The sequence below is a fragment of the Microcebus murinus genome, chromosome 23 (genome assembly GCF_040939455.1).
Source record: "Microcebus murinus isolate Inina chromosome 23, M.murinus_Inina_mat1.0, whole genome shotgun sequence".
NCBI classification, from domain to species: Eukaryota; Metazoa; Chordata; class Mammalia; order Primates; family Cheirogaleidae; genus Microcebus; species Microcebus murinus.
In genome coordinates this window covers 22,880,145-22,893,804 of record NC_134126.1, presented here as the reverse complement: position 1 = coordinate 22,893,804, position 13,660 = coordinate 22,880,145, and the positions used below count along the sequence as shown (strand labels likewise).

Sequence of the window (13,660 nt, the reverse complement as noted above, 5' to 3'; positions counted from 1 at the left end):
CATGGTGGCACATGCCTGTAGTCCCAGCTACTCGGGAGGCTGAGGCAGGAGGATCGCCTGAGCCCAGGAGTTTGAGGTTGCTGTGAGCTAGGCTGACGCCACGAGCTGACAGGTGACCTCCAGGGGGTGATTTCAGTGAGGTGGTGGGAGCAAAGGCTAGCTACGGCAGAGCCTCACAGATACTCGGCAAACCCGGTTCCTCCTCCTCCCAGCACTTGGCTAAATTTCATTTCCCGACTTCCCTTGTAGCTGGGAGAGGCCATGTGACTGTGTTCTGGCACAATGCATTGTGGGGGAAATGATGCACTGTCACCTCCAGAACATGGCCCCTTGCCCCAACCCCCACGGACCCTCCCCAGCCTCCCGGCCAGGGTAGAGAGGCTAGGAGGACTGCAGAGCCTTGGGGGCACAGAGCAAATGGAAGCCAGGGGACTAAACACAGATGATGATGTGGAGCCAGGGAGCTATACGAGGTCAAGCTGGACAGGGCTGAAGGAAAATCAGGCCAATGGGGCCAGCAGGCAAGGACACCCTGGGGTTAGCAGCAGGGCAGGGGAACAGCCAGCAGAACAGCAGTGACTATAAGGGTCAGAGCAGGTCATCAGACAGTCAAGGCAGCCAGAGATGTCCATAAGACTGGAGAACATGGAAGTTCTGCAAGATCAAGTTGAGACCCTGTAGGGCCAGAAAGTGCCAGAGTTGAAATTCAGCAGCAGCAAAATGCCTGCGTGTACAAGGCACACACTTCATGTGTTTCGACTCACAGCTGCCGAGGTCCCAGAGTCCCCCATCACAGATGTTGCTCACCTGGTCTGTGTAGCCCCGGCCAGCCTTGTGACACGCCACATTTAGACACCAGCTGAGCAGGACCCAACTTACCTTCTTGTTGCATGGCTTCAGCCTGACTATTAATTCAACAGAGGATCAGGAGCGAGACTACCTTAGGTCTCAGTCTTGTTCTGCTACTCACCCATGGGTGACCTTGAGCAAGTCCCTCCCCCTAGCTGAACATGAACCCTCTCATCAGAATGGATGATTTTAATGTCTCTTAAAATCTTAAGATTAAAACTTGCAGCATTCCCCTGAAAGAGCTACATTCAGGCAGCTTTTTGTCCCTGAACTCCCAGCAGGCGTGAGCCCTGTTCTCTTAGGAGCAGCCTTCCAATGCCTCTGACCAGGGAAATTTTGCAGCCTGTAGCCTTTGCATGTTAGAGGGGACCAGGCAGACCTCCGGTAGGAAGGGGAACCCTCCCCAGGAAAGGGCAGGCTTGCAGGGAGTGGCCGGTGTTGATACTTGTATGGAGTCAGCAAGTCCTTCACCCTGGGACTTTTTCTTTTCTTTTCTTTTCTTTTTTTTCTTTTTTAACCATCCACATTTACGACAAAACACTTTCCTTTCTGTTCCCATTTCTTGTTCCCTTTACTATGGGATGGCTCCACCCTCCAAACTGCCCCTGTTCCAGGGAAAAAGAGAATTGGAGGAGGATGGGGAGTGCCTTCCTAATTTGCTTGAAGTTGGTGCCAACTTGAGCTTGGCTTGCTCCTGTTTTTCCTGAAAGCATAGAATTGGACAGACAGGACTTTTGAAAGGAAATTGCTCTTCTCACCTACCCAAATATCTGTTTGTTTAAATAGAGGGACAGATCTCTCCCACTCCATTGTGATTCAGCCTAATATAACGTTTTCCTCCGATGCTATGCCTACGCACAGAATGGGGAGGCGACTTGGGAGTGGACAGAAGAGTTGAGAAAACCAACTTGGAACAGAAAGCCCTCCAGGGCAGTCAGCACGGCATGAGAGCCGACTGAGATGGACAGCTATCCAAAGCATTAGACAAACACGAGGCACGCCCAGCATGCCCCTCCCTGACCTGGCTGGGTCAAAGACTTCTGAAAGCCCAGGGCTGGCAGGGAAGTCCCATTGGCCAATGCTCCGCCATGGCCCCTAAAGGCACTTCCCCCATCATCAATGGATGTGGCTGTCGGGGAGTGACCAGGCAAGACCCATGAGCCACAAACAAACTGAGGAGACAGGTGATGACATCTCCAGGAAGAGGAAATATATTGTGTCTCTAAATTCCAGGAACTAGGAGAAAGGAGAGACAACCGCCACCTTTATTATCCAAATACTAGAGGCTACCGTTCTGCAGGACGGCAGAACCTGCCAGCTGCCAGAGGGATAAGAAGTCACTCCCGAGGGTGGCCTTCCCGCCAGACCCGCGCAAGAGCCCCGAGAGTCGGGTGCCGCGGGCGTCGTGCTGTGCCCAGTCTGCAGGGACACGGCTGTCCCCGGAGCTCCCAGGAGGAGGCCTGGCCTCAGGCCCCCTGTACACAGCTGCAGAAGAAAACCCTTCCTCCCACGTGTGAGATGGACCGAGGCCCCTCGCTGGGCAGAGGCGTGTCCTCGGGCTTCAGCGGGGCAGGCAGCCGGCCACGGGGTCCGGCCGAGGGGGCACGGGCACAAAGTTCATGGGGCAGAGCAGCAGCGGGCACATCTTCTCGTGCTCCCTCAGCGCCTCGCTCAGGTGCTTCAGCTCCTCTGTCAGCTTCCCGATCTCCCTCCGCAGCCCGGCGTTTTCCTGCTCCAGACACTCGTATTCCTGGGGAGGACAGAGAACGAACCAAGTCAGTTCTGAAATCGTATTCCCCTCCTCCTCCCTCCGTCCTCCCGGCAGCTCTACCCTGCCCGGCATGCTCACCTCCCGCCCGGGAAAGCTGTGTCATCCTGTGTGTCCCCTCCACGACTCAGATTTGTTTATTTGCTTAGTGTCGCTCTCCTCTCACTAGGATAAAGGAATCATCAGGGCAGGGCTTTGTGTTTCCAATCAACTTTATTGAGGTACAATTTACATAAAATAAAATGCATCTATTTTAAGTGCACAATGCAATGAGTTTTGACAAATATGTACACCTGGGCTCATCAATATACAGAATATTGCCACCGCTGCAAAAAGGATCCCTCCTGCCCCTGTGCAGTCAGTCCCCTCAACTGCTGAGCTGCTTCCTGAAGGCGGCTGTTGGGTTCACAGCTATACCCCCAGCACCCAGAACTGTACTTGGAAAGTAACATGTTTGTTGCTTGCAGGAAGTGAGCGCTTGCAGGAATAAAAGAACGAAAACATCCCTTGCCTTGGCTTTGCTCCAGCACTCATCACTTATGTTTCTACCGTAGCAGCATTTACAGCAGCTTAGAACTGGAGGGGATCAGAGAGAACCAAAGCCACACCACGTAGAAACCTTGCATGTGTAATTCCAGCTCAGACATCCACCGGTGCTGGCACTCCCTCCTTTAAAGGACAGTCCTTGTCATTTCTGAGCTGCTCTATTAGAAAGCTCCTCTTTGTACTGATCCAAAATCTCCCTATCCTTCAAACCCACCTGTGGGCTTGGTTCTACCTGCCGGAACCACAAAGAGTAAATCCAATACTTTTGGTGACATCACAGTTCTTAAAATGGTAGGAGACAGTCCCATACCACTTCCCCTTAGGTATTCTCTGAGCCCAGCTGTCTCAGGTCCTCTGAGTTCCCTGTGTCAAAACTTGCACCCCCTCTACCCTCCTGGAGGTCATCCCTGACACACTCTAATTTTCCAGAATCTCCAAGAAAATGTCGCTCCCAGAATGCAATGCATGATTCTGGGGACTTTGCAAAGGGCAAAGGCATGGCGGTGGCCTCCCCTGTACTGGACCTGACCAACGGGGACTCTCCCAGAGCTTGCACAGAAGTGCAAACTTCGTCTGCACCAGCTGCTTCTCTGTCTATGCTCGGACGATGACTGTTGTTGTGGAGCTTAAGGGCAGGGCTTTATGTCTATCTCCAGTGAATGTCACTCTGTTCACCTGGGCATCTTTCAGACTAGCAAAATCTTTTTTTTTGAGACAGAGTCTCCCTCTGTCACTTGGGCTAGAGTGCTGTGGCATCAGCCTAGCTCACAGTAACCTCAAAATCCTGGGCTCAAGCCAACCTCCTGCCCCAGCCTCCCAAGTAGCTGGGATTATAGGCACATGCCACCACGCCCGGCTAATTTTTCTATTTTTAGTAGAGGGGCGTCCAGAAGGGCTGCATGCGGAGTCCATCTGAGCCCTCCTCAGGCAGGATCCCAGGGTGGTCTGGAACACTCTCCAGGCCAGCAGGCCTCCCGCCTTCTCCCTGCAGGCTGCCCTGGGTCAGTCAGTGTGGCTTCACTGGGGCACTGGCCCGTCCCCTTCAGGCCTCCTCCCTGCCTCCTCTGGCTCCTCTCTGGCCTCTGACAAGCTCTAGTCCTGGAGGCAGAAGTCAGTCTACAAACCCAGCAACAAGCCCCCCATGGGCAAGGGGAGGGTCTGGATGGGAGGAGGGGGTGGAGGCTGAGGACGAAGGGGATGAGGGATGAGAGAGGCTACAGCGCATGCACGCATGCGCACACAGAGGCTCCACCCTGCAACTGGAAATGCCCTGCGCCTTCAAATGAATCGGAGCGTAGACTCGAGTGGTTCCAGCAAGCGAAACTTTCAACCAGATTGCAAAGAATAGAAAGCTCTCTTCCTTTGGCAGAATATTCCAACTGCCTTTCTACAATTACTGACGCTCTGAGCTTCCGAGCTTGGCCTCTGGAAGCCACCACCACGAGGAGCCCTGAGGCCTGCCGCCTTCCTGAGGTCCCACTGCTTTCCCCAAAGCCCTCCGAGTCTTCAGAGCTGCCTGTCACAAGCCACCAAGCAGGCCCCCCATTTGCCTTCCTCACGGGGACTTTCTCTCCTGGGATTTAAGTGTTACTCATAAATCTGCTGAGGGACTCTGACTGAGCTGAGAGAACCAAAAGAAGAAGAGAAGTCAAATCTTCTGGTGAGACCAGTTCTACAAAACTAAAAAAGAGGAGCAGGGAGAGAAGGCAAAAGGGGCCAGAGAATGGGAATGGGAACAAAGGGGAAAGAATGAAACCCGCTTCATGCTGGGAAGAAATGACTGGATTTAATGGAAACAAAAAATAAGCACAGAACATTAAACCCTTTGTTGTTTCCAGAGAGACGATCAGTCTAGCTCAAATCCCGCTGAGTTTCGAACCTTTGCCACGGGAGGGTCTGAGGTTCCTGTGCTGCCTTCCTGGGTATTTGCCGGGACACAGTTTCAAGGCAGAGACCTAAAAATTGGAGGTGGTGAAATCACTGCAAATCCCAGTTCTGCCTCAGAAATTAAGCTGCCTGGGGCAGTGGTTCTCAACTAGGACAATTTTGGCAGTTTCCAGGGGACGTTTGGCAGTGCCTGGATCGAGGGGCCGTCTGGGGGTGCTTGGAGTCCTGGGTGCCACGGAGGCAGAAGACAGGATCAAAGGACTGGGAAAGAAGCTGAGGTGGGTACCGGGGCCAGAGATGACAATCAAGGTGAGAGGAAATGACGGGGCAGGCAAAGGCATCAAGACAGAACACAGCCACACACAGACCCCATTTCACAAGTCAGAAAACAGAAGCGGGGAGGGGAGGGGTCCAGTGACTTTTCCAAGGTCACACAGACTTGGGATCTGCTCCCTGACTCCAAGGTCACTTGCAACAATTCTCATGCCACATCGATAATTCTGCTTTTGGTTGGCAGTGCCTGGGCCCAAATTTCCCCCATGGTGGTTACCAGAAGTAAGAGGCCGGAAGATCTCAGGATTTTTACAATGAGTCTATTCCCAAGCCTCAGCACTTCCCAGCAGAAAAATTGTGTCACCAGCGAGGGCTGTACACATTAGTGTCATAGTCAGTTTCTAAATCAAGTGGGCGCGGACATGAAGCAGTGTCTTAGAACGTGCAATATCTGAAAAAACCGTGGCAACACATGCCACAACCATATTGCCCAAGTCATTTGTCAGTTTGTGGCATTTGGGGCTCTTGAGGATGGCATCGCCGCTTTCCTTTTCTGACTCAGAGTTCTCTCTCAGTCTTACACCTTTGGGTGCCGGGTCGAACCAGTCTGACCCACTTCTGAGCCACCTTTCGGCTCTGTTCACCCGGGCTGTGACTCGTCACCTTGGACGCGGGCGCGCACCTAACGTTCAGAGATGAATGGAGGATGAAATCCCCCCGAGAGGTGTGATCGGGCTGCAGAGATGACTCGCAGACCGACAGGGGACCCCGGGGTGCGCAGACACACCACTGCAGTCCCGCTGGCAGCCACCGCGGCCCCGAGGGGAAGCTCTAACCGAAAGGTGCCCCAGCCCTTCCCACCCCGGCACCTGCTGGGCTCTTCCCCGCCAGCCCTTCTCCCTCCTCGGAGGCCCCGCCCTCATGGGCGGTCCTCGGGAGGTGACGGAGGTGGCCCAGAGACTCGGAAGAGCTGGGGCTGGAGCTGGCAGGTGACAGAGGCTCAGGAAGAAGGGAGGTGTGCTAGTGGGGTGAGTGGGACTGCTGCAAAGCGGACGTTTTAATCAACACTTGCTATGAGTGGTCCCCCTCGTGGTATTCAGCAAAGGCAGGTACAGAGCTTGAGTCACTTTGAGATATTTAGGAATGCGACCCCACACGGTGCGGTGCTGGACAGAAAAATCAAAGAGTAAAGCCCCTTGGATGGGCCACTCCCTCCAGGCAGTGGCAGGCAGTCCCGGTCATCATCAGGTGGCTGTTTTCTGGGCCTCTCGCTGCCTCCCAATGAGCTGGCCTCACTCCAGCTTTGAGGCGGTTTCCATGCTTGGTGTCCCCATCCTGGATGTGGCCTAGGAGCCCCAGGGGTCCCGGGTGGCTTTCTGCTGTGACCCACAGCAGTGTGGTAGGTGTTCTGCACTCAACTCACCAGAGCGCAAAAGAAGTGTTGTTTACCCTGTTTTTCAACCAGATGCTCCACTCCAATAATGTAGGTTTAGCCACTCAGTGTCATGCCACTGAACCGTGGGCCACGCAGGACACAGGTCCCATGACTATGGCGCCCTCCTGCAGGGAGGCTGGGAGTGAACAGGGAGGGGACTATTCACGTCCTGCCCTTCGGTTTGGAGATGACATTCCTGTCATTCTGCAGGTGGTTTGAAACAAACTTCTAGTTTCCCAAGCCAGTTGCCAACCCCCTCACATGCTCTTGTGACCGGTGACACCTGTGTGTGGCTAGTGAGGGTGAGGTGAGGGTCACAGCTTGGGGTCTGCATACAGATGGAGCCACTGTCCTGACCCTGTGTTTCCCAGCAAAGCTGGCCTGGCCCTAGTGGCCTGCCAGCAGGGCATAAGCTTGACCCATTCCTCTAGCCTGGCAGAGAAAGGAAGAAGGGAGTGTTCCCCCCTGTGGAGGGACTGAGCATCAGACCAACCACCCCACTTCTGGAAAGGGCAGCTGGCATAACTGTCATGCAACACACACTCTCTGGGCAGGAGAGCAGGCTGGGAACCCTACCGAAGGGTTCTCCAACCCATGGGGCTAAGAGGGACCAAGCAGGAGTAAGTAGGGTATGACCCCTAAGTTCCCAGGCACCCGCTTCACTTGGTTATCAAATCCAACAAGGACAGAAATTGAGAGAGACCCAGTGCTTCCTCCTCTGGGTGTCTTTTTTGACACTGCAGTAAAGTTACCTGAGTATTTATGTTACCTTCTGTGGTAGGCAGAATAATGGCCCCTCAAAGATGTGTCCATGCTCATCTCCAGAACCTGTGAATATGTTTCCTTGCACAGCAAAAGGGACTTTGCAGATGTAATTAAGAAGGGTAAAATGGGGGGGATCATGCTGGATTCTCTAGGAAGGCCCAATGTAATCTTGAGCATCTGATAAGTGAAAGATGGAGTCAGGAGAGTCAGAGAAGATGCGACAAACTGTCAGAGTACACAGCATGAGAAAGGCACTACTGGCCTTGTCTGGCTTTGAACATGCAAGGGGGACCACAAGTCCAGGAACACGAAGGCCTCTAAAATCCAGAAAAAGCAAGAAAATGCATCTTCTCTAGAGCTTCCAGAAGGAAGGCAGCCCTTCTGACCCCTTGACCTTAGCCCAATGAGACCCATTTCAGATGTCTGACCACCAACTATAAGACAGTAAATTTGTATTGGTTTAAGCCACCAAATTTGCAAGAAATTGTTACAGCAGCAGTAGGAAACTAACATACTTTCCTTTGGGAATCCTCCGCATCCTAAGGACAGGAATAACATCTTCCTCCTCTCTCTGTGACCCAGTGGTGATGCCCTGGTACTTGTGCAATGGATCTACTCTACCTTGCTCCATGAAAGATCTTGTCCAAGACAGATAATCTAGAAGCTTCTTGAGGGGTAGGGCCCCTGGCCATCCAGCTGTCACATGTGGTCTGAATACAGGGCCATGCACTAACTCTGAGCCACATGTCCCCTCTGGGGGTTAATTGCTAAACATGAAGCTAGAACCACAATTGCTTCCGGAGCAAAGGGGAAGGACAAAAGGACACAAAGAGTATCACAATTCTTCTGGGACATTTTACAGAATGAATAAAGGCTGGGAGGACCTTCCCTGACCCTAGTCTGGAGACCCCAGTCTAGAGTCCTCCTTGGGCCTACCCATCCTACTTCCAGGAAAGAATCTGACAGGTATAAGTTATGCCACACTGTGTGAAGTTATATCAGTGGGTCACCTCTCCCTGGAGCTTGTGCTTTCTGAATTTGTTCTCTGTTCCTTGTTAAAAGAGTTTTCAGAGATTACACTTTTCTCCCCATAATGCCTCATGGTCTCTGTGCTGTCAATGCCCTGGAATGGCCTTGCTGAGACAATCTATGGCAAGGAAGCGTGGAGAAAGCAGGAGAGAGCTCAGCCAAAATCTTTAATTATGCACACCAACCCTGTGCAAAGACAAGAACACAGAACTGTCATCAAGTTCCTGGATAGATTCTTGGATGCTTTTGAGGCCAGTTCCTGGTGTGGAGCAGTTCCATGTCCTAGCTGTGGAATTATGTGGGTTTATGCATAAGGAAAATGGGATGGCTTAGGATAAATCCTAGACTCCTGGCTGGAGTGATGAGAAAGATGGTTCGCTCCACTAACTGCGATTTGAAGGCAGCAAGAAGAGAAAGTCTTGGAGTAAACAGACACAACGCGCTGTTGCCTGCAGCAGACCCACCTGGAGACGTCTACACTGGTGTCGAAGCTGAGGGTTCTAGGGTCCAGGACAGGGGTCCTGCCTGAAGTAATCAGCATTGGGAGCTGATGCCCGGAGAACAGATTAATAGATTAAGTCTTCCAGGATGAAAAGAAATGAGAGTAGAGTCTGAAACCCTCGTCAACACCAACATTTAGGGAAACAGAAGTAGAAAAGCTAACAAAGCACTGAAGAGCGTCAGGAAAACTAGGAACCGGTGGTCTTCCAGAAGCTAAAGAGGGGGTGTCTTCAAGAAGGGGTAGGTCAAAGATGCCACATGTTCCAGCAAGGTCTAAGATGATGAGACCATAAAGAGGGCCCTGGACAGGGCAGTGCCAGGGCACTAGTGGTCATGGTGGGGCAGACTGTATAGTGTGCATGCATGTTGGATGTGTGTGTGTGTGTGTCATGTCTGTGTGCACAGACATGTGTGTTGGATGGGGAGAGGGAGCAGAAATGAAATCACAGAGGATGGGGGATGAACAGGAACTGCAGACACAGAGACAGCAGGTGTAAGCTGCTCGTTTTAAGAAGCAGGGAAATGAGGGAAGGAAAGAAATGGGGCAAGAACCGGAAAGGGAATCGGGGTCAAGAAGAGGCTTTGTTTGCTTTATAATAGAAGAGACTTGAGTATGAGAAGTACCCACTGGGTGAGCAAGAAATGAAGATGCCCGTGAGCAAAGAAGCAGAACGCTGGGTTGGAATGACCTGGCAGAATTAGACAGGAGTGTTGCTGACTTAATGATAACAAGGACAGTGATGTCACACCCCACATCCCTGCGAGGGTGGAGGATGGCCCTTCCTGGTTGCTCTAAGGCGGTCTGCCCCGACCACAGGCTCACCTCGTGGAGTTTGTCGGCCTTCTGGGTCTGCTTCTTCCGACTTCTCTGAGCAGCAACTCGGTTTTTTTCTCTCCTCCGGACCTTCCTGTCATCATCCTCAGGGCTCTGGGAGGAAACATTAGGGGAGGAATGATGATGGGACCCCATCTCTCTGCATTCGGCATTGCTCACCGAGATTCGGCATGCTATGTGCAGTCTACAGCAGTGCTTCTTGCTACATCAGTGGGCCAACGATAGCCCCTTATCAAGAAGCACTGGCTGCAGCTCTGCCTAACTGTTAAACCCCGTGACCACCTTGACAAATGTGTAGGGGTGACCACCATTTAAAAGATGAGGAATAAGAAACTCAGAGAAGTTAAGGAACTTGCTCCAGGTATCGCAGTGGGTGAGTGGGAAGTGGAACTCAGGTCTGTTGGTCTCCAAACCAACGTTCATAAACCTCTAGCCCACAGGGCGTGTGCCTGGAAGAGTTGTGGTGGCAGTGTCGTTCATCTGGGACTGGGAAAACCAGGGGCCATCAGCTTTCTGGAACTGGCTGTTTGCCAGCCCTTACACAAAAAACAGGTACTTTTGATACTGTGTGCAAATCACGATGACACTTATAACCAATTGCAACCACATAACTCTGCCAACACACCAAATGATCTTACCCTTCCACTGATATTGTACTCATTTGAACAATGCTAGACTGGCATTTTGTTTCAGCGATCAGAGTGAATCAGAAAGCAAGTTTATGATGTATCTTGAAAGCTCTTAGCTATATGTGAGATTTGGCCACACTTAGTCAAATCCTTTAAGAGTGATCGTAAAACAGGCAGGCAGAAAAATGCATCCACCATGGTAAAAACACTTCATTCAGCTGTAGAAAACATGGAAAAGTACAGCAGTATTTGCTTTCCAGAACTTGTAAGCAAAGACACCAAAAGTGAAAAAATACTACCCTGAAAGAATCTAAAAGCAAAGAGGCTAGTGGGGGTAAAAACACAAGAGAGCCACTCAGTTATTAATAGTAGTGGATAGCAAATACTGATAACCAAAATAGTGGATATATTTCCTTATCATTTGAGCTGGTCCAAACAAGAAAGACCCAAATCACCTCCCCAAGTTACTGCAGGTAAGAATTTTCAGCATATGCAAGAAGTATAAGGGTTTAAGTGTTATAACACACATAATAAACAGAAGTGGCCTGGAGACAGAGCTTACGGGAACAGAGACAGGTGTAAAAATGTAGTCTTCCAGAGGCAAAGAAGTCTTGATAAATACAACCAGAACATCTCGGGGTAATATGTGATATTAATGACAGAACTTTAGCTTTAGAGTCACACAGATCCTAGTTTTGTCTCTTAATGTCAATATGGCCTTGAGCAAATGATGTAAAGTCTGTGAGTTTTCAATTTCCTCATTTATTGTAAATGTGATTCATTAATTCTTTCAGTGTGTATTAACTGAGCGCCTACCATGTGCCAGGCATCTCCTAGCCACTGGGGATACAAGCCCTACACACATGGCCAGTGATCTCTGCAGCCTTTGAGCTAATAGCCTAAGGCTTAAGGTTGGCACAGATGAGATTTTGCTCCAAAGCTTCCGGCCCACAGTATGCCCTCAAGAAGTTACCTGCCTTTGTTGAGGTTGCATTGTTTTAATTGAATCCCCCATAGTGCTTTTCACCATATCATGCCTTTTTATTCTCCATAATCGAAAAAGTCACAGGGCACAAGAAAGTAGCCTGCATACTGCTCTCTAGGAGCTGATAAGTCCACCTGGATTGGTCTTATCGCCTATCACATGCAGTCACGCCTATCTGACCTAGCAGAAACATTTAATCAACACAGACAGAAGCAGATTTGAGATATTCATATATTATTAATCATATCTCATTTTAGTCCTCAAAAACCCTGAGAGGTTTATATTATATTCATTTTACCGATGGGGAAACTGAGGCCCGGAGAGGTGTGTGGCAAAGCTGAGGCCCAAACTCAAGTTCTGTGTGACACTCTAGTGTCACCTGATGACTCTGTGCGCCGGGTACCTAACTGGGAAGGCGGCAGGGAGGAGGGGAAGTAAGGATGAAAATGCTCAGTCTTCCTCCCAAGGCCGCTGGGTGCCATCCCTGAGGGCAACGTGATCCTCAGTTCCTGAGTGCGCAGTTGTAAACGTGGCCCGGGACAGGGCAGAGGACTGGCCGGATGGGGGCGAGGGGTTTCCACCAGCGCTGGGGGTGGAGTCTGCCCACTGCAGGCCCCCACCCCACACCCCCAGGCTGACCGGTCCTGCTTTCCCCATTCGAGCGGCAGGCAGAGGAGGGTGGATATTGGGAGTGGCTGGAGACCAGCCACCCTTTCGGGCTGGATTGTCCCTCTCGGCCCTCTGGCCCCGTCCCGGAGCGGCGGGAAGGGCTGCAGCGCGCAGGCGGCGCAAGGACCGGGCGGCCCCCGGAGCAGCGCGGAGCCCACGTGCCGCGGAGCTTGGGCCGAGCGCGGCCCAGCCAGGCGTCGGCGGCCTCGGGTCTCTCCACCCCCAGGGGCGCAGGGGCCATCCTAGGCGCCGGGGACACTGTGCGTGCGCCGGGGTCCCCGGACCGCCCGCACTCCCGCCGTCTCTGGCTCTGAGAGCGCACTCCACCCCCACGCCTCAGCGGTCCCCGCCAGGGAACCCCAGCACCCACCTCCTCGCCCCTCCTGCGCCCCCATCCCCACAACCCCGCGGTCCCCTAGCCCACTACCTGCGGCTGCGGCTGGATCCCGGGCGTCGCAACGCTCCTCTGCAGGACGCTGCAGGCGACCGGGAGCACTTGCGACATGCCGGGCGCTCCTCCGGCCCGGCCCGCCCCGTCGCGCAGCCTCGCAGGGGAGCTGCCGCCCGGCCCGCGGCGCCCTGCACGCGGCGCGCTGCCTACAGACGCCGTCCCGCCGCGGGCATCCCGGCGCCCGCACCTGCCGGCCGCGGCCCCGCGCCCCGCCCCCTCGGGCCTCCTCGCCGCCCTCCCGCTCCGCCGCGCCGCGACCGCCCGGTGTCCCCACCCCGGCCCCAGCCCGCCGTCCTTCCCGTCCCCGAGTCTGCCCCGCCCCCTCGGTCTCCCACCCCCGCCTCGTTTCCTCCTCCCCCGCCCTCTCGCCGCACCTCGGGGTCCCAAATGCCACCCCTGCCGCGGCTTTCTGCTGGGGCCCCGCGCTTCGTGGAAGTCACGTGGCGGCCCCGAAACCCCGCCGGGAACGTGAAGCCCACCCACGGGAGGCGACGCCCAGGGCGGGTGGGGGTCAGGGAGCAGCGACGCAGCCTTTGGGGTCCTTGGCCGCTCTCGGGGAACTGGGGTTGAGAAACTCGAGTGGGTGGCTTGGGGTTAGTGGTTTTTTCCCGGTCCCATCACTGCATCTTCCTGCGCATCAGCCACGCCTTCCCGCCGGCCCCCGGCGCGGGGGTCACGGTCTCCGGGGACTTTCTCCGCCGCCATCAGTCATCCGGGCGCCACTCTCACTCCTGCCGCCCCGGAGGCGCAGGCCAGGGGAGGGGACAGCCGACTTGCGCGGCCCCGAGCCCCGGGCGCCCCAGGGCTTTTCTGCGGGGAGCACCTACCCTGCTCTTCCCGGTCCCGCCGCCCGTGGGAGGGAGCGGGGCGGGCCGGCCCCAGGGTGAATTCCCTGGGTGGAGGGTGCTCGGAGGGACGTTGTCCCGGACAGGGACGGTGACGGGCGAATCTGCCACGCTGGACGTCACTCGCGACAGGTTCAGGGATCTGGACCGTGCATGTTAAGGTTAAATGAACCTGATCCTTTTTCTTTTCCAA

General features: G+C 53.8%; 1 protein-coding gene across 1 annotated transcript; it reads right to left on the bottom strand.

Moving 5' to 3' along the window:
• Nucleotides 1-2,095: 2,095 nt before the first annotated feature.
• BATF3 (basic leucine zipper ATF-like transcription factor 3) lies at nt 2,096-12,856 on the bottom strand. The gene is made up of 3 exons (XM_012781650.3): nt 12,599-12,856; nt 9,877-9,981; nt 2,096-2,599 (listed from the first exon to the last, which is right to left on the bottom strand). The coding sequence occupies exons 1-3, from the start codon at nt 12,674-12,676 to the stop codon at nt 2,411-2,413; spliced, it is 372 nt and encodes a 123-aa protein (XP_012637104.2). The 5' UTR covers nt 12,677-12,856; the 3' UTR covers nt 2,096-2,410.
• Between the last annotated feature and the right edge of the window lie 804 nt (nt 12,857-13,660).